Here is a 24,030-nt window from a genome sequence, read left to right as displayed (position 1 = left end):
TCTAAATTATCCCTAATTGCCCTCAGAGAGTCCAAAGCCTGTACTTATCTTATTGATACATCCCAGTGCTGTTTGGCAAATACGTTGTCCAGTCTAAATAAGATTAGGTTTCCCCCTCGAGCTTCATTTGAGCCAGATTTCCCAAATAAGCCTCCTGGCACCTGCACTGGGTAGATATTGCTTAAGTAATCCAATAATGGAAAACAGAATGCTCAGTACTTCCATCTAATAGGGCACATACTAGTTGTTTTTAAGAGTTTATGGGCTAGTTATCTCCAAGGCAACCTTCAGATTGTTCTAAAACATGGCGTGTATCTTGACTGATGTGGTTTTTTATTATGGTGCCGACTGGAAAAGACTCTAGAGGAGCTAAAATGTGAGCGCACACTCGAATTATATGTTGTGAGCCACGGTTCTTTATGTTGTAAAGCCTTAGAAGAACTGATATGAGAGAATGTTAAGTGACAAGGCATGACTGCTTTTTCAGTTAGATTGACAAATTTGTCTGTGCAGGACTTGCAGGTCAGAACTAATCCTGTTGTGTCGAGCGGCGTGCTGGAGAGTTCACTTGTGCTATGTAAGCCCATGATCCATTTATCTTGACTTAGGATACAAATGTATATTTCAGCCTTCATAATAACACTGATGCAGTGGGTAACTTAGAGGATTCTGTCAGCGGCAGCCCATTTAAGTTTGTGTGTCTCCGCATGTGTCTACTGTGTGTGTATCAAGGCCCTATTCTCACAGAGAGAACTCAGTCATTTTTAAACTGTCTTACAGAAATGGGGCAGGGTGACTTTTAGTAGTTTACCTGTTAAATTCAAATGACGACTGTATGGTCTCCACTCATAAAACTAGAACAGCAGGAGAATGCTCAATGTGCAAATGCACCCCAGTATGCTGCCTTTTGTGCAGTGAAAAATTGGGTTTTCCAGTGCAACACAAATGAGCAGTGAAAGTGCAGCCCGGCGGAGGTAAAATTCGTTAATGACACAATTCTACAGGTATAGTGCACGCTAATGAATATTACTGTGAATGGGCCACAGTTGGCTCAAACAGCTAATTCCAATTTACAATGATAGAGTTTTAGGAGGAGCAGGCCCACTCCAACACAAAGTGGCATTAAGACTCACTCGCTTTCTACCTTTTAAAAGTAGTTCAGTAATTTGCTGAACAAATACAGTCTCTTTGAGAAAACCGCCAACACCCGAGGGCAGACAAGGGACCAGCTAGTATCCACTAAAATTTTATTTTACCCTTGTTGCCTGAAGGAGCAAAATAGGGATGGATTGTGAAATACTATCCGGTGTGTTCCTTCTCCTGTGAAGGAAATATAGGAGGAGGAAGTTGAAGGCACAGAAAGCTCTTTTAACCGGAGGTTCATGGCACTCTGTCTCGGTGAAAAATAGCATCGTCTCCCCCTTTGCCCCGCACTGATTGTTTCTTCCATAAATCCCCATTTGAGATTGTATAAATTAATTAAATGCTGCTTATTTGTCATTAAAAAACACTCGCCTAATGCCTGAGATTATGAGGAGACCATTGTAGAGTCAATCTATTAATCACCAGGCCTTCTTTGCCCAAGATAAACCTTCACAGATGAACAATTCGTTCCTCATTCAGAATGACATTGGAGAAATAGTCAAACTTACAAGTCAACATACTGGCGTATGATGGTAAATCATTTCATTTAAACACATCCAAATCTCTTCCCTCTTATATGAAAAGGACATTTAATGTGGATCACAAAATATGTTTAAGAAAAATAAGCACCTTGTACCATTCACATCTCGCCATGAAAGACACAATGCACATGTGAGTGGGGAGTAGCCATACTGTTGACAATCATGGGATGCCTTTGAGATTGATTTTTCGAGTGTCCATTACTCCATTTAGTATCTTTGTGTTGGGAGCTCAGTGGTTGGTATTTTGGTTAGAGTTTGAGAAACCCAATCGGGGTCCGAAATTCTTTGAGTTATGCTTCAAAACTACCCCGCCTAGTGTTCCTCCAAGCCTGCCGTCCCCCATAGACGTTTTTACGGCCATCGCTGCTGGGGCAGATTGGATCAGCCAAGCAAAGGGCATGCAACCGAGATGTACGCCATTTCTGGCGAGGCACCCCATCTCTCCCTAGGCCCCGTGTCATTCATAAACATGACGGATTAGCTGTGATATTCCTCCATTTACAACATAAGCGAAGGGAGTTGGAAGAAGGGAATGAAAGCAGAGAGTGAGTGTTAGTGTCGGATGCCCCTTAGGGCTAGTGCTAAAATGGATGGGTAAAGAGGGAGATGAAAAGGAGAGATGAAGCAGGAAGGGCGGAGAGGGGGGCGTTCTGTACAGGCCTGGCTGGGCAAGCAGCAAGGCAGGAAGCCAGGCCCAAAGCTGCATTTACGCTCGCGCGCACACACACACACACACACACACACACACACACACACACACACACACACACACACACACACACACACACACACACACACACACACACACACACACACACACACACACACACACACACACACACACACACACACACACACTCTTCTGGGTTTACAGACTACACGTCAGCTCAGCCAGATGTACTGTTATGGGTAAAGATCTCCTAGGGGGAAGGTGCGGAGGGAGAACGAGAGATTTCAAAACCTTTTCTACCTAAAATCATGTCTTTCTCCCACACCGCCTTCGTCTTTGAATTTGCTTTTACCCACCAACTTCATCTGCCACGATCTAGTCGTGGCTCATCCGAGACATTAAAAGATGCTTGATGTTAAAGACTCTCCCTCAATCTGTCTTTGTCTGTCTCCCGCCTTCTTTGCCTTCTGTCCCTCTCCCGCCCTCTTCAAGATTTCACTTAGCATATTCCATTTGCTGGTTGTTACCTTGAGCAATGATTCCATTTACTTCAGAAAACAGTGCCCCATTTATTCAGAGTTGGGGGGGGGGGAACTTCGGCTCTTGTCATCTTATCTGTAATCAGCATTTTTTTCTTTTTATTAGTAATATTCTAAAGAAGCAGGGAGCCAACTATTTGACAGTGCTTTGAGCTATTTGCCAAACACAAAGCTAAAATGGATGTTGCTTATATTCTCTCAACTCTGTGAAAAACACCTTAGGAAGCCTCTTCTTCTTCTAGCTTTTTGTTTACAGTCCACCAACCCTCATTTGATCCTCTTGAGTGCAATAAACATTCTCAAATAAAGAGGACGTGGCAGGAAATGCATAAACAACACCCCCCACCACACTACTTTCTCCTTAGAGACACGGCTGTCACTTGGAAGCATATACTGCCAGACGGTTTTCATGTTTCAGGCTTATTCATTGTATATTATTCATTGTATATTCACCCTCTTACGGCCCACTTGGGATGAATATACAATGCTTTATGTGTCAAAGTTACATGTTTTTGTATCAACATTTTTCTTAAAATACCATTTTAACTATTTAGGTTGATTGATTGGTCTTTTCAGGGGGAGCTGATAAGGGCAATACTAGAAGCTGGAGCCAGCAGGGGCACAAAAAAGTATCAGTAACCAGGTGAGTCCTCCGACTGTTCAGAAAAAAAAGACAGAAGGCAAAACTGTGAGACACTGAGTTGCTTCATTAACCTTCATGTACTATTCATTCATAAGCAGGGGGGTCAGTTTGGTCAAACAGGCGTTTCTAATACTTTGGCTTGGATTGTCACATGGCATTTTTCTATTAACTGGAGTCTGTGTATGTAAGGAAAATAAAACTGTACGTGACTGTTCATGAGGTGTTATTTACTTCACCAGCAAGAAAGCATCCAATCAGCTGTCAGAATGATCCCACAAAATCCTCTGAGCTTCAATCACTTTTAGCATTTTGTGCATGACAGTGCCTCATACTGTATCTTTATGGGTCACAGCCGGGGACTCTGAACATGGTATCATCAGACTCAGACGAGTAGTCCAGGAGACTCGCAGACTAAAAGTCAGAGCAAACAGACTTCACACAAGTTCCCTATCTCCTGAGTAAAAAGCCTAGCACTAGCCATTTCAATAATTGATATAGCTAAAAGTTTGCTACAGGAAAAGGGTGTATAGAGATTATTCATGCTTGCTGACATCCTGCAGAGAGGAACCTCTTGACTCGCAAAAAGCCCTAATGGAAAACGGGGTTATATCAGGCTTTTCAAACATAACAAAGGGGCATTTTCTGGGGGAGACGATGGGCGTATCACAAGGCAGTGGGTTGCATGGTTTTATTATGCGACTTACTATCTGGGTCCACATGTGATTTGAGAATTGAAAGCTGGGTTTAACGCTGATGAGACCTCCGATGAGAACTTGTAGGTCCCCACCCCCCTTGCTTTCATGCCGCCAGTGCACTCATCTTTGCTGTAATGAGAGTAATAGTGTATAGACAACTAATTACACCAAAAAATGTATTCTTGCCGCATCACTTTTTCCTCACTCCAAAGTTGTTTTGGTTTTGATTAGCGAGCAGCCTTAGACAGCTTGAAAAGTTTCTCAAGATCATTAGATGCGTTAAGGATGACCCTGTAGTACCTAATTAATAGCGTAGAAAATGAGTGCAGCTAAGATGAAAGTTACTAACATTAGCACCCCTCGACCACCTGGCTCAGACTTACACACTCCTCATTTTCTGACCTTGTGTCCCTTCCACTCCAGAAAATGGAATATGTTCTGCTATACAGTGTATACTGTGGTGCGTATACCGTATGTAATGTGCACAATTTCAGATAGTGGTTTATCAAGCTAAAATAAGATAACCAATATAAACATAATGTCTGATCCATTTCCATTTTTGTCCTTAGGGTCGGCTTGAATATATATTTTAAGTGGATGTAGCAAATGTTAGCATGCTACCATGCTGAAATAAACAGGCATCGTCACTGTGAGCTTGTTAGCATACTGATGTTAGCATTTAGCTGGATGTGCAAAACGGTCTGCGTGGCTCTAGAGGCTTTAAAATACACAGGAATGGATTTATTATAGATTTTAATTAGCAAAGTAATATTTTTCAAGTGTCTAACCTTTCTTGCATATTTTGTTAGTTTATTTCAAAGTTTTCTACCATGAGTTTTGAGAAACCATTCGCATTTTTTAAATCACTCATCACCTAATTACTCTGCCAGTACTGTGAGGTCACTGTGGACAAAAATTACTGAAAACAGACAACACTTCCTCATTCGTCTAAATCAATAATTATTAGTTCAGGAGGCATTATTGGTTTTTTAAAAACAAATACAGAGCCACGACATGTTTTCTGACATGCTATGCAGACTGTAAGGTCTAACATCCATTGTTTTGGCAGTGGTAATGCCTTAAATCATCTCCCATACTATACAGATATGCTGATTGGCTCCCACGATTAACCCAGCAGTTAGGTATAGGGGGGTGTGGGGGCTGTTTCCTTTTTAATAAGAAAATATCAATTTCTGTAAGGACAGTCAACTGCATCGTTACATTAATGAATAACTTGGCATCATGTGCTTCATTTTTGTGACATATGAGAGAGTGAAGTTGGGAATTGAGGGGATAGTCACATTAAATCAGAATTGGCCAAATCCCAAGCAATAACTCTGTCCATAGATATTATGAAACATCTAATGGGCATGAAGATAACTGATGGCCTGTGAAGTTGTTTGCACTTAGTCACTATTTGTCCCAGCATGCTATGTTAGAGAGAAAAAGGCTTGTTGGTTTCTGGGGAAAATGGGCTGCAAATAACAAATGGCGACTGAAAAAACCTGTTAAAATACAAGTAGCTTCTGAAACATCAGGACATAATGACAGGGTAAATCATCTTTAAAAGTCCTTTATACTATAAGACGATATTAAAGGATAAATCAAATCAGTTGTGCGGCATAGTTTTACAATTCCGGCAGACTTGACGTTTCGAAGATCGTCTTATATGTAACAAAAGAGTTAGACTTCTGCAGTGAGTCAGCATGTTTCCACAGCACCATTCTTGGAGGAAACAATGTATTAGTACAATATAATTGAATGTTCCATGTGGTGACCCAGGCCATACAATTAGCTGGTTTACTGGCACAAGCTCTACAGATGGCAACTGTAGAGCTTGTGCCATTAAACCATCGAATTGTATGGTAGCTGCTGGCCCCCTGCAGTCAATTTACAATGGTCACTTGCTTCATTCCCACTGCATCCCTTTCTCTGACAGTTTCAGACAGCTGACACAGCATTTAGCTTGCTTAGCAATTTGAGCATGCAGACCAACTTATGTTCATCCCTCTTTCTCTGCACTTGTTAGAAAGGAGAGCATTATACATTGAGAAAATGGTGCAACCGATTAAAAAAACAGTGGTTAGGAATGAGCACTAAGGTACATTTAAAATTATCTGTTCCTCTTAACAATATTTTATGGGTTTTTGCAATGCAGGCATGTCCACACGGTTTATGTTGAGTCGCATCTTATGGATAGCCGTAAACTAGGCTTGGAATATAAATGAAGCAGCTTTTGGTGTCTTTTATTAAGTGTGGAGACCGTTTTTTTTTTTCATGACAATGACAAAGAGCCGAGTGCACACATTGTCTATGAATAATCATTGATCATGTAGCAGCCCTTTCATTGTATGTGGAAAGATCCCTCTCAGCTACACGGCTGACCGTGCCATTGCACCATTCCATACAAATGGAAATGATGCATTCTGTTTTTCCGTCACAGGAGAGCGGCTTCTCATTTTCCGCTCCCACTGTCAAGTTGTGCACAGCTGCATAAGTTTGCTCGCTTGTGTGTGGGGCACAGGAAATGGCTGTTGACAGCATAATGGGAGTGTGAGGATGCAATATAAATCCTTAATCATGCCTGAATCATGAACTGCAGCACTCAAATCCACACATCAATTGGCTAGAACTACTCCTAGTAGAGAGTCCTGGCCCTTGTAAGGTGTTTTGGCTTGGTACTTTTGTTTTGGTTTAAAATGTGAAAGAAATCCAGCTGCACTAATCATGTACTGACAGGTATTCTTGTTAGTCCATGAGTCCAAGTGTCCACGCAAATGTCTTATGGCGGAATACTTATAAATGAGATTAAATACTACTTTGCTGAAAGCATATTCCAGCAATGACACCAAAAATGTGCTGTTTCTTCATTTCTCAATCTCTTCCCGTCGTTCTCAATTACAAAGCAAACCAAGATGACCTTAATTCATAGACACGAGTCACATATGAGTCGGGTCATCTCATGGTGCACTAAGGAAACCCGTAGCTCCTGCCGTGGCAGATTTGACTCGGAACATCATTACGTTTCAGGGTTCGCCTTTCATGCAAATCGCTTCCCCACGCCTGGAACTTCATTACTAATGGCACTTCCCATCAAGTAAAAGGGCCATCCGAATACCAATATCCCCCAGTACTTTGGCTTTGTCAACTCAACTCCCCTCTTCGCATAGCCTGGCAATTACAGCAATGTGCGTTTCCTTCATGGAATTAAGCATCGCCCCCTGCGAAGAGCTTCCCACAGCAGATGCTTCACAGTTGTTTCCACAGACCATTGGAGCACAAATGAACTAAACAAACAGTCACTTTAAATGTATAAGGCCGGGTGTAATAGCACTCATCTGTGTTTGCTTATTATTTTATGACTCCAATCCTGCATCAGACACTCGTGCAAGTTTACTATTTCTCCACGTAAAAGGGCCAAAAAAGGAAGAAAAAAAATGCACCAAGTATTTTTGGAAGGAGGGAGCTTTTTAGGTCTCCTAAATAATATATAATGCCTCCTTTGAGTTACCTCAAGTGATTCCTACAGTACGACACCCTCACAGTGAAGTATGTCAGCTTACTCCCAGCGTCCTGAACGTCACCCTTATGTTGAGTCTTTGAGTAATGGAGGAATCGGTTTGGCAATGGATGTGTATAACTTAAAGTTATAACTGTTAAAGTGTAAAATCAAATATTATGGCTAGCTAAAGATGATCTTATTATAGTCATGCTTGATATCCGTGTCTGTGGCCAGCACTGAGGCATCACTTCCCTTTTGTTTCTATTTGATTTTCCTTTGTCTATGGTTGCTATTGGTTCTCATGATAATTATTCAGTCTATTATTTATTATTTGCCGTTTAACGGCATCACCACCAGTGTACCTTCGGCCTAACAATACATTTCCATTGTAAGACCTACCACACACCAGATGTTTAGCAACTGTAAACTTGGGATAGGTTGACTCCCTGTCATGTCAGAGCAAGTGCTGACAGAGGGTAGTGAAATTAACATATATTATAAATAAATAATCATTCACACTGCCAATATTTTGGTTTCATATGCATCCACCGGAGGCATTGTAAGGACCAAAAGAACCAAAGACACCAAAGAAAAATGCTTTCTCTGTTTTTTCTATTTTTTGGATCCATTATAGGCCTCTACTCACCTCACGTACATTGATGGGAAAGGAGAGCAAGCGAAAGAGCAAAATGGAAATAGTAATAAACATGCTAATGCTAGTCCGTGGATCCGGGAAGAGCAGCTACCCGCCGCTCGTGTGTGTGTGTGTGAGAGAGAGAGAGAGAGAGAGAGAGAGAGAGAGAGAGAGAGAGAGGGGAAAAGAGGGATAGAGACTGAGCACGAGCGAAAGGGAACAGGAAATGTGAACAATATTGCAAGTGAGAGCGTGCATACACGCACTCACTCACTATGTGCTCCAGAGTAAACAGGAGGGGGCTGCATGTGAACGTGCCACCTTTCTCTTTCAATCTGCCGCTGGAGACATTGCAAAGGGCCTTTGTTGGCTTCTTGGTGAGATAAGAAGCAGTGGAAGGGGGGGGGCTTCAGAGACTTCGCAGAGCCAGCTTTTTTTCCTATAGGTTGTAAGCAACCCTCTCAATAGAAACTCATTTGCCATGTTGTGTAATTGTGGTACATAATGGAGCACACCTTATTCAAGCAGCCCAAGGCTTTTTTCTAAAGCAATTTTCTCCATTCACTATCAAATAAGCCATGTTTTAGAAAGATATTACTCGCCCTTTTGAGCTAAGGGCCACCACATATTTGCCTTTGAATGGAATGTTGTGTGTGATTAAGATACAATTTTGCTCATTGCTTATTATAAATGAGGCACTGTCAACCAACTTGATATTTGTCATCTGACTTTTATTCTCACTGGAGGTAAACAAAGTGTTTGACCTTTTCCCGTCTGGATTGGTAGACATGTTTGTGCAGAGGAGTTTTGGCTAGTAACAGCCACTGGTCACTGACAATTCTCTGCATCGCGGCAACCTGCAGCTAAAATGCTAACATAAACCTTATGTGATCGTTAATCACATAAGACTATACTGCTTTATTTTCTACACGGCCAAAATAATATCAAAGCTGAAGTGCAGAGATGAAAAATGACAGATTTGAAAAACATTGCTGAGCTTTTCCATTAAACCACCGCAGGCTAGGAATGGATGGCTATTTGCATAATTTAACTGGCATCTTAATTATTGTGTCAGGCATCTGTATGCAAATGACTTAAGTCACTTAGAAACGGAACTTACTTGGCTAAATGGCTAATGGACTAAATCTTATCAAGTTAGAATACACAATGTGAGTGGGTAATTGTGTTTGACTGGGCGGTGTGACAGTACCAAACAAAGAAAAGAGGACAGGACAGACATAAAACAAGTAAATGCAAGCTTACCTGGGTTAGCTGGGAGAAAAAGGGCATGTTAGTGGTGTGTGTTATTTTTTCCTTTCTTTTGGGGTTGCAGAGAAGGACCTACCACGTAAAACAGTGAGTCTGGTGGTAGCGCTCGTCTCTCCAACACTGTTGGAGGCGACGCATTCATATATGGCTTCATCTCGGGGCGTGCGTAATGGCTGAATTCTTAGCACTGAACCAGAGCCGTCGTCGAACTCTATCACCTGCAGGTGCGAGAGACAGGATATGTTAAAGGAGATTTTATGGTTCACAATGGGCGAGGGACCTTCCGCAGAGAAAAAAAGACAACACTGTTGATGACATTTTGCTAACAACACTGATGGTGACACAATGTGCTTCCTATGACAGAAACAAAAGCTGCTGCCTACCTTACATTAAGCCCTAGTGATTCGGTGTTCATTTGTGAATATTGTACTAATACTGTACATGTACGAAAGGTAACGTCAGGATCCGTGCAGAATTAGAATGTGTATGGAGAAAGTGTAGGTACTGAGCATATTTGATTCCAGAATAATTTGGTTGTGGGTATGTTCATTTATGTGTTCAGATGTGCTGTGTTTTAAATAAACTATTAACTATCTACTACTAGTTTGTGCAATAATTGGTAAAATAGTCGATCGGCTGACTAACTTTAAGAATGGGAAAATGTATTGTAGTCAGCATTCTTTGCTGGGATATTGGGTTTTAGAGTGAAATTAAAATGTGAATTTGTCCCACTCTTAAAGTTAACATTATATCCCTTGAAAATGCATCACACTGGATTGTGTCAATGGGACAGAAACGAGCACAAACAGTTAAAGGTGGCTTGATAAACGGTTACGGACAGTTGTACCATGAGGTGAGATAGTGGTACATAAGACAGGACCGACTGTATTAGACGAACGACACATAAAATGCGCACAAACAGGTGTTTGTTGTAGCTTATTTAGCTATTTTTTTGCATGCTACATGTTGAATACTCACTGATTTTTAGAAAGCCCTGTGTCATAACTCAATGTCTTTTAAGCAAAGAGGTAGTTTTCAATAAAGATAGGCCTGAGACCTCTGCTTCACACGCTCACACGCTCACACACACACACACACACACACACACACACACACAAACACTCACAGAGGCCTACGGACATTTTAAAAGTTCACTATACATCTGTGCAGGTGTTAGTTAACAATACACTTTAACATTTCATTAGCCAAGCTATAGCGGTGTTGGCATTCAAGCTGAAAGCAGGTGATGGTTCAAAAACAGCCTCCCTTCTTAGTCAAAGCAGAAGCATTGGAAAAGAAGTTGTGAGATGTCCAAAATGAAATGTTTTTTGTTAGAAGATGAGAGAGCAGCCTACGATTGAATGGACATGGAATGGGGGCAGCCAGCAAGCTCTGTGAGGCAATGAGAGAATGAAAACTAGCGTGTTAGCATTCAGTACAACGTACGATACAAACGCGATGAACTCTGATAAGATTAAATTTCTGCGGGCATGAGAGGAAAAGAAGAAGCGGTAAGAAGTCTCCAAGCTCTGTTAAGCCATTGCTGCTGTGCAGTAGCAAGCAAATATGGCATCTAGGGCAGAGGGGGGAAAAAAGCGACACCATGATAGTCCCGAGGACTGACACAAAAATTAATAGAAATCTTATCAGTGTTCTGCGATGATGTGTTATTTCTTATGGGTACTGAGCCCAAGTGCAGATTAAAGCTGACCAGAAATCAAAGCTACAGCCAAAATGAGGAGGGTAGAACATGCAAATAGATAAAGATGCCACAAAGCAAAAGGATATTTTCAAAAGTGAAACTGTTACTTCCCCTTTCACTTTGCATAAAGCTGGCAAATGTGGCGTGATGCTAATGTTGGTATCTGGGTCAAGCCACTAGTTTTTTCTTCTGTCCAATTACTCTTTTCTTGTCTTTTATTTAATTACAAATCGGTCCCCTGATCTTTTGTGTACTTGCTCATTAAAACCCATGCATGTTTAAAAGGCTGGCCAGCATGGCTATTAGAGCCTGCTAATGCGTGGTGGCAAGTCAGGGCAAAACGCAAGCAAGCTGGGCATGGCGCGATGGAATTTGTGCGAGCAGAGCCAAAAGCAGTGCTTGAAGCATTCCCATTTTGTCGAGCATTTTACATCAGAACAATAGACCTAATACCTCAAATCTCTGGTTGCTGACTTTCTTCCCCTTCTTGTTCCACACGATCTTCGGCCGTGGATCTCCTGTAGCTTGGCAGATGAAGGATGCCACGCCTCCTTGCACGCCTGTTTGGTCATTGGGGGTTCTTAAAAACTTTGGTGGTGCTGGAGAGGGACAGAAACGGAAAAAAAGATAGCACAAAGAGTTAGGGAGCATTCTAAGCTCTGCAGACCGAGCAATTAATCTCACATATTGTGCCGCACAGACTAGGAAGTAACAACGTTGCAGATTTCAGCATGTGCCTGTTAAGAGGATTGTCGTCCGAGGTCAAGACAAGAGATTGTACTGACTTTATTGTGCGAGTGGAAACAGATCAGTGATTGAGACTAGGTAGTTAAAAGACAGAGGGCGTGACATGACTGGGAGTAGTTCTTCATAAATCTAAAATCTCCTCTGAAGGATAACTGACACTTAAGAGGGAGTTTGAAAAAGGAATTATTGGGTAAAAAGACTTTTTTCTGTGGGAAGTGTTGATATACATTACTGGAGAAAATAAATTAATCACAATTTGGGTTTGTGTCAAGGCTACAAACTTCTGGAAAAACATTGCCTATTCTCTTTGTGACATTACAGTGTCACTGGGCTCAATATGAGATAGGCTAGTGTCCCAAATTCAGTATATGTATACTGGGGTATAGAAACCGTCCACAGAGGAATTACTTTGTTTACAACACAATCACGAGAGAACACTATAATGGAAATGACAAAAGCGTTGTAACCTTTTGCTTTATAATATGTAATTGGGTGTTTAAGCTACTGTTAAATAACTGATTATTCCACTAAAGGGGAAAATAGATTGTTAAAATCAGGAAATACCTTAAGTTTAGAGCACTTTCTTTTTAATTTCTGTAAAGATGATTGGTTGGATGAACTGGCCCTTTACATGTCTTTCAATATAAAAGTCATGTATCTTTACAAGCTTATTATTACAGCGTCAACATGCTATTCCACGGGACATTAATCATGTGGCCATTCAGTGTTTTGAATAACATTTCCTAACTGTTGCAGAGAAACAGAAGCTTATCTATTGGTTGAGTGGCAGACAACAATATTCTCTCTCAAACCACCAGTCAGGTCCTTGTAACGCTCCGATCGGTGATGTGAGCATTCTGTTGTTCCTAATTGGCCCCTCAATTCAGCACAAGTCAAGTGTAAAGGCAATGAGGATAAAAAAAGCTCCAAATGTAGGGCCGTGAAGGTGAGAGAATAGCAGAATGGAACAGTGTTTGCTTTGTGTGGACGCGGACATGGCCGTCCCCATCTACCGTAGTGGGTTTACAACACTGTACAATAGCGTTTTTTCAGGCTCTGATCTCCATAGCAGTGAAAAAAGCTGTAGCCCTGATTTTGTCAAGTAAAATGATTCCCCAATATAATCCAGGCTTTGTCAGCCATTATAACAGTTCCCTATTTACATCCAATTCCAAAAATTGAGTTCTGTTTCGTCTTTTTTTCCCCTCCAGGACAATCAGTTCCTGATCCTGAGCTGACGTTTCTATTACAACCAAATCCGAGCACGTGAAAGTGATTAATAATCAAAGGAACCCGTCTCTCCCTGATAAGATTTTGAGATTTACATCCCGGTACATCCCCCCGCCCGTAGTATTTTACTCTGAAGCTCGAGTGCCAGCTTCTGTGGGAGGTATAGCTCCATCTGTCCCCCTGCAGAGCAACTGTTTGCCTTTTATCAATCAGTTCAGCAGGCCATTAGGGGCCCAACAGCTGCAGTAATGCCAACCATCTGAATCACCTCATCTGTGTGTGAGAATGTGCGATTGTGCTTGTTCGCGAGCCTGTGTGCAGACTGATTTCCCCGCCCAGATTGTACTGCCCAGCAGCAGCGGCGGTGGCGCTGCGAGCGGGGGACAAATTAACCTGCAGGATTTGTAGAGAGGTGACATAAGATGTGTGGTCAGCAATCAAAAGGGCGAACAGATAAACAGGCAAGCAGCTGGGCTTCCACTGGGCAAATGAGTCTGGGAAAGCACCTGATTGCCTCATGACATGCACACACTGTTGCAGGCGCACACACACATCAACAAACCCAGACATTTCTCAGAGACTCCCTCCCCTTCACCGGCTGACAGTTCCGACAGTTGGGCAGCAGAGTTGACACTGTGTAATTTGTACGCCGCAAAAAGCACCATTATATCTGCATTTGCACCTTATCTCATTGACTTTGCTGGGGTGTGGTGCACATTGGCATCCAGCCAAGAGGGTGTTGATGGGTAATTGATATGCTATTGGGGCTGTTTTTCGCTCCGGGGCCATCCATTATGGCTCGGTGCGTCTCTTTACGCCGGCTGTGATAGACTGCTAGGACATGTACAGGAGATCAGCACTGGAGGTGAGGGGAAGAGAGTGCGTTAGGGGTGGGGGGAGTCATCGCACAATGGGGAGTGATTGAGGCGTGACATGGAGGTAATAGTGTTTTCACAGACATGGCTGCTGATAGCACCATCATACCCCCATTTTAGGTCTGCCGCTGACAAACATCCATTTTGGTAGAGTCTTCGTATGGCTTCAAGGTAGACAGAGGCTGATTGAAACCTCTGTTTTCTCTCAACTGTACCATGACTAGCACCTTGACAGCAACCAAAAAGATATGGTCGATGAACAAACATTGCGCACACTCATGCACCACAGAGAAAGCTTTAACCACAGCACCCTGCTGATGCACTGCTTGTGTTGGAAAATACAACACAGAAGCTTCTCTAATAAGAACATGGAAAGATGTATCTATAATAATTTTACATGGCAACATTGACCATTATTGGGCATAGTGTGTGGCCATTGCTTTGCCTTTAATCATAAGAAATAAATCTCAATTAAACTAATCTGACATCCAGTAAAAGTCCTTGCTGCATCTTGGCATCTCCTTTTGAGATATAAGGATGGATTAGACCATAGGTAGGCACCTGTTAATCCAATGGTAAACTGTCGCCGGCAAACAACTGAGAAATGTAAAGCCTGTCAAAAGCTAAAAGGTTAGTAGCATGGACCTGTTCCTGCTCTCCCTCGGGGTCATTACGTAACCTTGTTCGCATTCGCTGCCACTGGAAAGGAAGAAGCTCTTCATAGCATCCCCTTGCCCTATTTTCCATGGCTCAAAACCATGTTAATAATTTGGCGGCTGACTGAAAGCCTTTACTATTCTTAAGAACATCCACAGGGCTGAGGGGGTAGACTTTTTATGACTGGAAGTATATATGTTTTAATGGAAAGACATGAATTGAAATGGGAACCCTTCAACAATGTGGGCAGCACACACACGCAACATTAAGTTTGATTACTGTTTCTGTTACTGTATCCTATCGTTTTTATCATTCTGGCCCTTTTAACTGGTGTTTTAAAACCACCATTTAAATAAAGTGGACTGGAAATCAGGGCGTTTAAGGTGATTATCAGCACACTAGGTCAGCTTTTCCCCTAAAGTTCAGACTAAATGTTTTTCTCTTGAAACACAAAGAAAACAATTGAGGTCAAGGGTTCGAATCCGACCTGTGATGATTTCCTGCATGTCTTCCCTCTCCCCTTTCTCACCTAGCTATCCCATTAAATAAAGGCAGAAAAGCTAATTCTCAAATAGAAATACTTAGTAAAATAAACCCAAACAGAGCAGAACCTAAAACAAAATCCAAACATGATACTGACTGGAAACGTTTTTAAAGGACAGAGTAACTACAGAGACTGTACATGTGTTACGTTCCCTGTGTTGGGGAGAACCAGCAGTGGCAGGTGTCTGGTGAACTTTAAGTACAGTACCTGTTGCAGGGACACACTATAAATGGAGTTGTGTGACTGCGGCTAATGATATTATATTTTTCTATCGTCGTGATGAACCTAGAGGATTGTCGGCTTCAAAGCAGCGGATCTACATTCATTAGAAGTTTGTTTGATATTGGCTTAAGTCATAGCCAAACATTGCATTTAAATTCTGTTCTCAAATAGATCAGAGTCTGAGTTTCATTCATAACAGCCAAAACATTTAAAGTGATCAGGGCTCCGCCATAGACTAAAGTTTGAAATGCCAAGCCATTAAAGAGCATGAATCAAAGAGTGGAGAGAAGAACATTAATAAACCCACTTTCAGTTGGAACCTCTATTCGGCATAGACGCCAGTCCAAGACGGCTTGGTTTTCACAATTATACTGACTGACATATTCAATTTCATTTGCATGAAAAGGGCCATTTCCTCTCTGAATCTTTAACTTGCAGGGTGAGGTGGGGTTGTGGAGGGCGATAATTAATCCTAACACATTGGGTGGCAGTCCGCAAATACCCTGCTCCATTTTGGACATACTGGTGGAAGAAAGGAGCATTTAAAGATGCCATTAACCTCATTTGACATCTTTAAGCCCCAGAATATCAGTTCTGTGATATTTATGAATTGTCACAATGGCACCATGTGGGGCAAATTGGACTGAAAGGGGTGGCTAATGTTGAAAGAGTGTAAAACTGTGCAAAGGATAGTTGACTTTATGTTGTAATCCTTTAAGTATTCTAAAAGTCCAATGCAGCAATATCATTATCATAGTATTTAAATAAAAAAAGGTGGGGTGGAATGGGTTTGCTGGTGATTGTGAATGCAGTTGTGTGATTTAGAAAGCAACACCCTCTCTATGGATTAATTATCTGTCTATACAGTGTTCCGAAACATCTGACCCCATGCCAAAAAGAAAACAGACTTTAGTAATGCAGACACACAAACAGAGATGAACAATGCGAAAAAAGAGTGGAAAAAAAGAGAGAAGATAAACCCCACATACTAATCAATTGAACAAACACAAGCATAAGCCATTTTCTTGGGGCACTAAACAGCTCTCTATCTGCAGCATTATGATAAAAATGTGTCTTTTGTAATGCTGAGGAAACAAACTCCACATTGTATGTGCTCACAAGGCAGAAAGAAAGAAAAGGAATTGGAGCTTAATTAGAACTGTTGGCTGATTTGAATTGCATGCTCATCGGTAATCTTGCCTTAAATGGAAACTGAAATTCTTATTGCAATTAGTGATTACTTGAAAAGGGATATGGCCCCCGAATGATTGTTAATTACTGGATCAGGAATAGTACATTAATTCACTGCAGAGGTTTTATTGCAGTGCAATCATGGGGGCCCGCTCTTCCATCAATATTGTGCTGCTTGTCACACATAATGAAGTTCATAATACAAGCCTTCTCCTACACTGATCCCCCCCCCCCCCTTCCCAACTGCTTAAATGTGCTCTCTAAGCAAAATTCATAACGGTCATTATGTAAAACTAATTCAATAGAACTTACAAGAATGCAGCTTAATGACATAATATTGAGACTGCATGCGGATACTAGGGGTGCAGGTCTATTTAGCGTTAGGGTCAGGGTCTTATATTTTACTCATAAGCCTCCAAGAGGCTCCCGTGAATAAACAAATGTGTATCAGTAACAACACAGATTAAAAGGCAGGAAAACTACAGCATGTAAAATCTTACACAGCTCACTGGCATATTCATCTTGCCAAAATTTCAGCCCAATGACTTAGGTTGCAAAAACCAAATTCCAGTGGGACCATCTTTACCCAAGAAAGTGTGTGTTACTCATGCTCAGTGGCACTGCTGTGCCAGGTCGCAGCTTCCGGCTAGAGCTCTGCAGGAGTTAGAGCACTTTGGCACAGACGGCAGCAGCAGCATCAAAAAGAATGGCTAATGCTCTTGTCCCACATTCAATACACTGACAGATTCTCTGACAAGACTGGGGAGAAAGGCAGGAAAGAGCTCCAGAGGTGCCCAAACTACCATACACACACAGACACACACTCTCGAGAGTGTTAGAATATTCTCGCTGGATGGAGTGAACATTGCAAATGGGCGAACAACATTAATAAATTGGGTTGTGTGGAACAATAGAAAATTCTGGAAGGTTCCATTAAAAAAATATGAAGGGTTATTTATGGAACGGTGCTGAGCTTCTTAGTCTGTGTTTAATGGGATAAGATGGAAACTGAAAGGTCCCCGTATTCAATTATCATTGTAGATTCATAAAGGTAAAAACCTTTCAGTTCTGCAATGAAGGCTACATCAGTGATGTAGTCTCTTGTTTGCAGAGGAACACTTGTACCCTCTGTATCTGTTCCTGCGTCTCTCTCTTACACACACACACACACACACACACACGCTACCACAATCTCCCATGGGACACATTAGCGAGGTAGAGGGATCCAGTTTGTCACTTAATAAAACGGCCCACTCAAACAGATGGCTTTGTTCAAACGGCCCCCAACGCTTTAAAAGCTGGAACTGAATCGCTGCTGTGGCAAATCAGACACACGAAAACCCACCTCCCTTTGCGGTGGAAACCAAACAGAAGGAAACATATCAATATTGAATTGCGCCACTGTTGGGGCGAGACCAACCGCCAGAGAAAAAAGAGAGAAGAGCAGAGGGAGGGCGGTGGAAAACACTAGGCCCTCCTGTAGGAAATTCTGAACATCTGGGCAGACGTTGTCGAACGAAGATGCAAAATAATACAGAGGCTTCAATTTCAATAAGACGTCTCGCCTCATTCATTACTTCTTCAATTTGTACATGAAAACACAAATCTGGGGCCAATTTTTGTGTGACCATTTGAGCAAAAAACATTGGAGCAAGAAGTATGAAATTTGGATGTGTTTGTCTTGTTTGGATGGGCAAAAAGGAGAAACATAGATAAGTAATTCTAATTGTGCAGGCTTACTCTGTTTGGTAGTCAGCGCAGTCTATTTGCAAAAAGTTAATTATCTGATAGGATAGGCAGTAGCAGCCACTAACACAGAGCCATTCATTCATTCTGTTATCCACTAGGCAATGGAACGATTCATTAAATGGCAGTGCTGCAGCAAAATGGCCAATACTTGTCATGCTATGGCTGCAAAGACTTTAAAAGATGTTAGAAATGGCAAAAGTGATAAACATACTTTGGCCATGCCACTGCCAATGTAATCACATGTGTAGATAATAGGAGAGCGAGATTTTGTATGATTGTGAGGCTTTTATCACACATGTCAGTTGATTTCAATGTTATATGAGACTGATGAGAAAATATCACCGTGAGAGCGTGTGCAGATGGCAATCTACAAAGCTGCCGGCTTTTTCCACTACATGAAGCAGGCATCAAAAGATATGGATGGGAAAAATGGAATGGAAAATCAAATAAGCAAGATATGTGACTGGCGGTATTCAAGAGAGAATTACACTATGATTGAGCCTGTCCTATTTCTTTATAGCATAAACTTCACATAGTTGTCTTTGCCCCCGACCACGGAGCGGAAAAGCTTGCCTCATATGTGTCTCCGTAGGAGCAGAGATGGATTATGTAGCAAATCATTCCAGGGATTCAACATTGTATATTTAAACAGACTCTAATTTTATGGAGAAGTAGTGCCAAGCCATTTCCGATGGATGCCAGTTGTCAGGCCATAAGAAGTGACACATTCCCTGCACTGTTTTCTCAAGCGCTTACAGGCGAACTAGCTCACGCTCCAGCAATCCTGCTAGATGACAATTGGCTTCCTTTCAGCAGCTCAGATATCCTGCGAATGTTCCTAAGTTCAGCTACCCAAGTTGCACCTAAACCAAGCTTTTTGGGGAAAAGAAAAGGGCCTTTTTATTCTTATTTCCCTATTTCTATTGTGCGTCCTACCTCCACGTTCCACTAATCTTCACATTCTATGGTTCAGTGAATATTTCACTAATCCGTTTGGATAAATATAATGGACAGTGTAAAAATATTAAACTACAATTAAAATGCGGTTCCTAAGAAACCTGAAAAGAGCAATCTCTCGGCACACTGTTCTCTGCAGCGAGCCGCAGTCGTGGCTATCCTCATACAGGGGAGGTACCACAAACAGTCACTCAAGGACCAAAGTGACCTTTCACAGGCCACTAGTTTTATGCAGCAGTGAGGGAAGAGTATTGCACATAAAAGAGAGGAAGACAAATGGTGGCCATTGAAACATTTGTTGGGTAAAAATCACCTTCCTTCTACTTAACAATGAGTGTGATCAGTCTGAATACAGTATCATTGCAAATGCAAAAACATTTTGAAGACTGCCAGACATTACTATTGGGTGGAATTGATTACTGGAGCGTGGTACTGCACAGTAGTTATACTGTACCTTCAGCTGCAAGCTTTACTTGCAGTATTAGTATGTAGTGAAGGATTGAAGCAGTAGCTTCAGTTCTTGCATGTCATGTACAGTGTATGCTCCTAATGCTGTCACTGTCTGGCTTACTGGTTATTTTGATTGTATCAAAGCTTAATAAAAGCACTAATTACTAGGAATTATAATACCCACACAGTATTGTAGTCAAAATATTGCCTACTGCATTTGATATATGTCAAAATGCCACATAATTGTCCAAATTAATACAATTTGAATGGTTACGCTTAACGTTACTGTTTTTATTACATTTTTAATTAGTTTGTTTAACTTTAAATGAGTGCATATGATACTGCAGGATAAGGCTTTAGCAGCGCATTAGCGCCTTGTTTTTGTCAGCTACACATTATTAATATGTCTCCGACTAAACCACATGTAGTAAATCTAAGTTGAGGTCTTTGAATTTTTAATTGCAAACCCCTGAAGAAAACGGTTCTGTGTGTGTGTGTGTGTGTGTGTGTGTGTGTGTGGGGGGCAGGGTCTTTGAAGAGCTACAGATGGGGAAACAAATGAGGGCGGGTGGTATCAGGGCCAGAACAGTGCAATGTCACCCCAGGAGCAAAAAAACAACAACCCCCAGGGGACATAATTAAAATAATCCACTGGAATTAAGTGGTTCAGATCACTTTTGAAAGGCTCCTTCTTGATGTGTGCGTGTGTGGATGTAAGGATGATTTATCGGGAGATGCATAGAAGTGTAAAGAGGATGACTCTGTGTGCATGTTTCTTTCCGCTTACAGTGTGTGGGTGTTCCAAGTCGCTTTCAAGCCAACGTTTTAAGGCGCATTCATTCATGATATTCCTCAACTTGTTAGGAAAGGAAATGTACCACAGTATCTAGTGTCATAATGTCTTACTTTTTTGAAATTAGTTTACTTTTTTTGTATTGTAGTTAAGCAACATTAAATTGTTTCAACCTTCGAAATATCTGCATCACATTAGAGGTGATTAAAATGAACACACTCGGGGCAGTGAAACACACCACGTTGAAATCTCTCAAAGATAGTAAAGAAAACCCCATGTGACCATATTTGAGAAGCAACTGACAAAAGGAAAAGCCAAACAAAAGGGCGCTAAATAAAAGTTGTTGATGGTTTCATAAGAATCTGGGTTGTGATTAAGTCCTTGTACTGTATACTAAATTTTTCCAACTGTGACAACTGAATTAATGGAATATTGTGTCATAGAGCCACAGAGTCCGAGTGTGAAAAAAAAGGTTGGATTTCTAAAGACAAGGAGCCTTAGGGCAAAAGGGTGTTGGGGACCGGAAATGTGGCCGTTGGACTGATGGTGTTTGTTGAGCTTCTCTTCTTAGTCCTTTTCACCCTTTGCCAAACCGAGCCTCGGTTGACAGAGCGGGGGTGCACAAAGACGATGGCCTCGGGTGCAAATGTTTGCCAGCAGAAAGTAATGGGCTCTAGACTACTGAAAGAGTGAATGTTTGTGTGTGTTTTTTTAAGTGCCTTAACTGTATGTACATATAAATACTGTGCAGACTATACAGTATGTTCAATTGCGGGCGTAGTTAATGCAATTTTTGAAGGGAGTCATTCTGATTATAAGTCGGCTAGATTGGAGACATATATTTCCCAGTAAAAGTAGAAAGACTTATCTATCTACAATGCCCTTTTCCCAGTTATCTGCAGTATTCTAAAAAGCACTGCTATGAGTAATGGCTAGGGCTATTGGCTTTTAATGTGGAGTAGTGAAACCGCAAGGAAGAGAGAGTAAAAAGCCAATGACATTGTCAGAAAATGCCACAGGGTTCTATGGTCCTCAGTAAGAAATGGTTTCATCCGTTTTCTCCCATAGATTAAAGGTTAAATAGTGAGCCGGCACATTGACTCGGCATGATTGTTAACTTCATGAATATTGTTGAAAATCTAGCACATTAAGGCACATGAAGGAAACACAAAGCTACTGACTTTTCAGCTTGACGAGACTCAAACCGATGGCGAGGCAGTTGGTTCCAGCGTTTGACAATGTGGCATTTAAATTAGTTTCCACGGACACTTTTGTTCTGTTGATTATGTACACTATTGTCAGTATTTACTGTATACTATTGTAATACAGTGTAAATGAATCCCACGTGCTAGGGGTCCATTCTACCATTTAGAAACCAATTGGGAATTAATGTAGTACAGTAAAATATGCATTATATACTTAAGTGGAAACAGAAAAGGTCCACAAAGATTATTGTTTTCCTCTCAAACATACATTTGTGTAATGTTGCAGTAAATAGCAGAATAATTATATTTACAGCAGGGTTCTCCTTGGTGTGCTTTTGGAGCCGATATTTTCACTCTGCAGCATGTAAGGCGAGTCCGCTGTCATTAATCATTCCACAGGTGCAGGAGCATTGTCAGAACCCATACGTCCCATTGCCTTTTCAACCTGGGAGGAAAGTGGAATGGTAAGGCCGAACACGTCCCCAAAAAACAATTTCTCTTTCCCTTCTTCTTCTGCGCTCAATTTGTCACGAGGGGGAACCAAGTCCAGATTAATTAGATTCCATTTTGTGGTCATCTTCGTTTTTTTTCCTCCTTTCATGACGCTTTTCTTTTTCTTTGTCTTGCCCACAGTCCTAACAGCCATTCTGGCACCATTTATCACGTTGCCATCTTGACAGTGCCTTTCCCCTTCCTTGCTGGGAAGCCATTAGAGCATCTCTGCATCGTGGCGGCCAGATTGCATTCCGGTCCGCACTCACGACATTCATCATCTTTTGTCCTAACTTTTTATCTTGCCCCTGCCCTTTGTGCAGCCCTATCTGCAATGCCCCACTGTAATGAAACACTGGGAGGTGAGGCTCAAGTAAATAACCTAATTAAACCTAGCAAACAGGGACAAAGGAGAAAAAAGCCCAAAAGGCCTTTGTGAGAATGCCAGAGGAGGAACACACACAGATGGCAGTGAGGAAGTCGAAGCAGTGATGTGGCATCATGCCCATGCCACCTTCTCATCTCTGTATTTATAGTACTCCTAGTGGTGATGTTGCTTGTCCTCCTTATGTGATTTGGACCAACACAGAATGACAGTTTATCCTTATCCTGACAAAGCACTAATTACACATCAAGACATGATGAATCCAAGAGGAGAAATGCACCTGTAAGACAAGGAAATATCTCTGTGATAAGGCCCAAAGCATTGAATAATGGGTCCTATAGGAGAAAATCTATCCTTCCTTCTTACCTACTTTCACTCCTTTCTAATTCTTGGGCAAATGTCGAGCCAACTCTGATTGGTCTCATTAGAGGACAAAATGAAAAATGCCACGCGTCATAATTATCGGTGCCCTGCTGCAAATAGTATCGAGTCAATACAGCAAAATGTCAGACGGGCATTAGTGGGCAATTATTAATCCATATCAAGCTGGAATGGACAATTTAATTATCACCTAATCAATATTTCCAGAACTTGTACAGATGTAGAGCAGTGACCGGCTGGATAGATCTGCCCTGTGTAAGGGCAGCTGGGAACAGTAGGGCTTCCCTGCATGCATGGCCAAGGGACTGTTACTGCTGGACACTGACTCTACTGTAACTGAATATGTTAAGGAATGAATAAAAACGATTAGATATGGCAAAGATGAAAAAAACGTTCCTCTCTCCTGCGGTTGTTGTAACTCTGCCTTGGGTGATCTACAAGTTTTAGTGCCACTGTGACTTTGATTTTTTTTTTTCTTATCGACTGACTCAAACCCAAATGTTTTTCTCTCATTCTGTTTCCCAAAGCAACCTTGACCAAAGGTATGACTCTTTGTTCATTACAGTCGGCTGCTACTCGATGTCGATTGTCGATTACTAGCAAAGCTCAAAAGCTACATGACGCAAAAGTGATGCACTGGTGAAATTGGGCTATGCATCATACATAAATAGGTCTATTTATTTCTTTTATTAACATGTTGCTGTAATATTTTATCATTTTCAATAATATTGCATACTTTTCTATTGGTACTGTCATTGTTCTCAATGCAGCCGGTATAATTACTCTCATTGCACCTGAAACGAACTATCTCAA

General features: G+C 41.5%; 1 protein-coding gene across 45 annotated transcripts in view; it reads right to left on the bottom strand.

Annotated features, from left to right (window-relative positions):
• Positions 1-24,030, bottom strand: part of LOC117934721 (receptor-type tyrosine-protein phosphatase delta-like) — a 362,606-nt gene that overhangs the window by 55,883 nt on the left and 282,693 nt on the right. For 24 of the 45 annotated variants that reach the window (XM_034856605.1, XM_034856616.1, XM_034856618.1 and 21 more), the window contains 2 exons: positions 11,790-11,938; positions 9,714-9,855 (listed from right to left, as the gene is read on the bottom strand). In XM_034856605.1, the coding sequence (XP_034712496.1) occupies positions 9,714-9,855; positions 11,790-11,938 (291 nt within the window). The remainder of the gene's footprint in view (positions 1-9,713; positions 9,856-11,789; positions 11,939-24,030) is intronic. The other 21 variants (XM_034856642.1, XM_034856639.1, XM_034856650.1 and 18 more) reach the window with 1 other exon arrangement.

This window comes from Etheostoma cragini, chromosome 19 (assembly GCF_013103735.1).
Source record: "Etheostoma cragini isolate CJK2018 chromosome 19, CSU_Ecrag_1.0, whole genome shotgun sequence".
NCBI classification, from domain to species: Eukaryota; Metazoa; Chordata; class Actinopteri; order Perciformes; family Percidae; genus Etheostoma; species Etheostoma cragini.
This window is presented reverse-complemented; position numbering and strand designations above follow the sequence as displayed.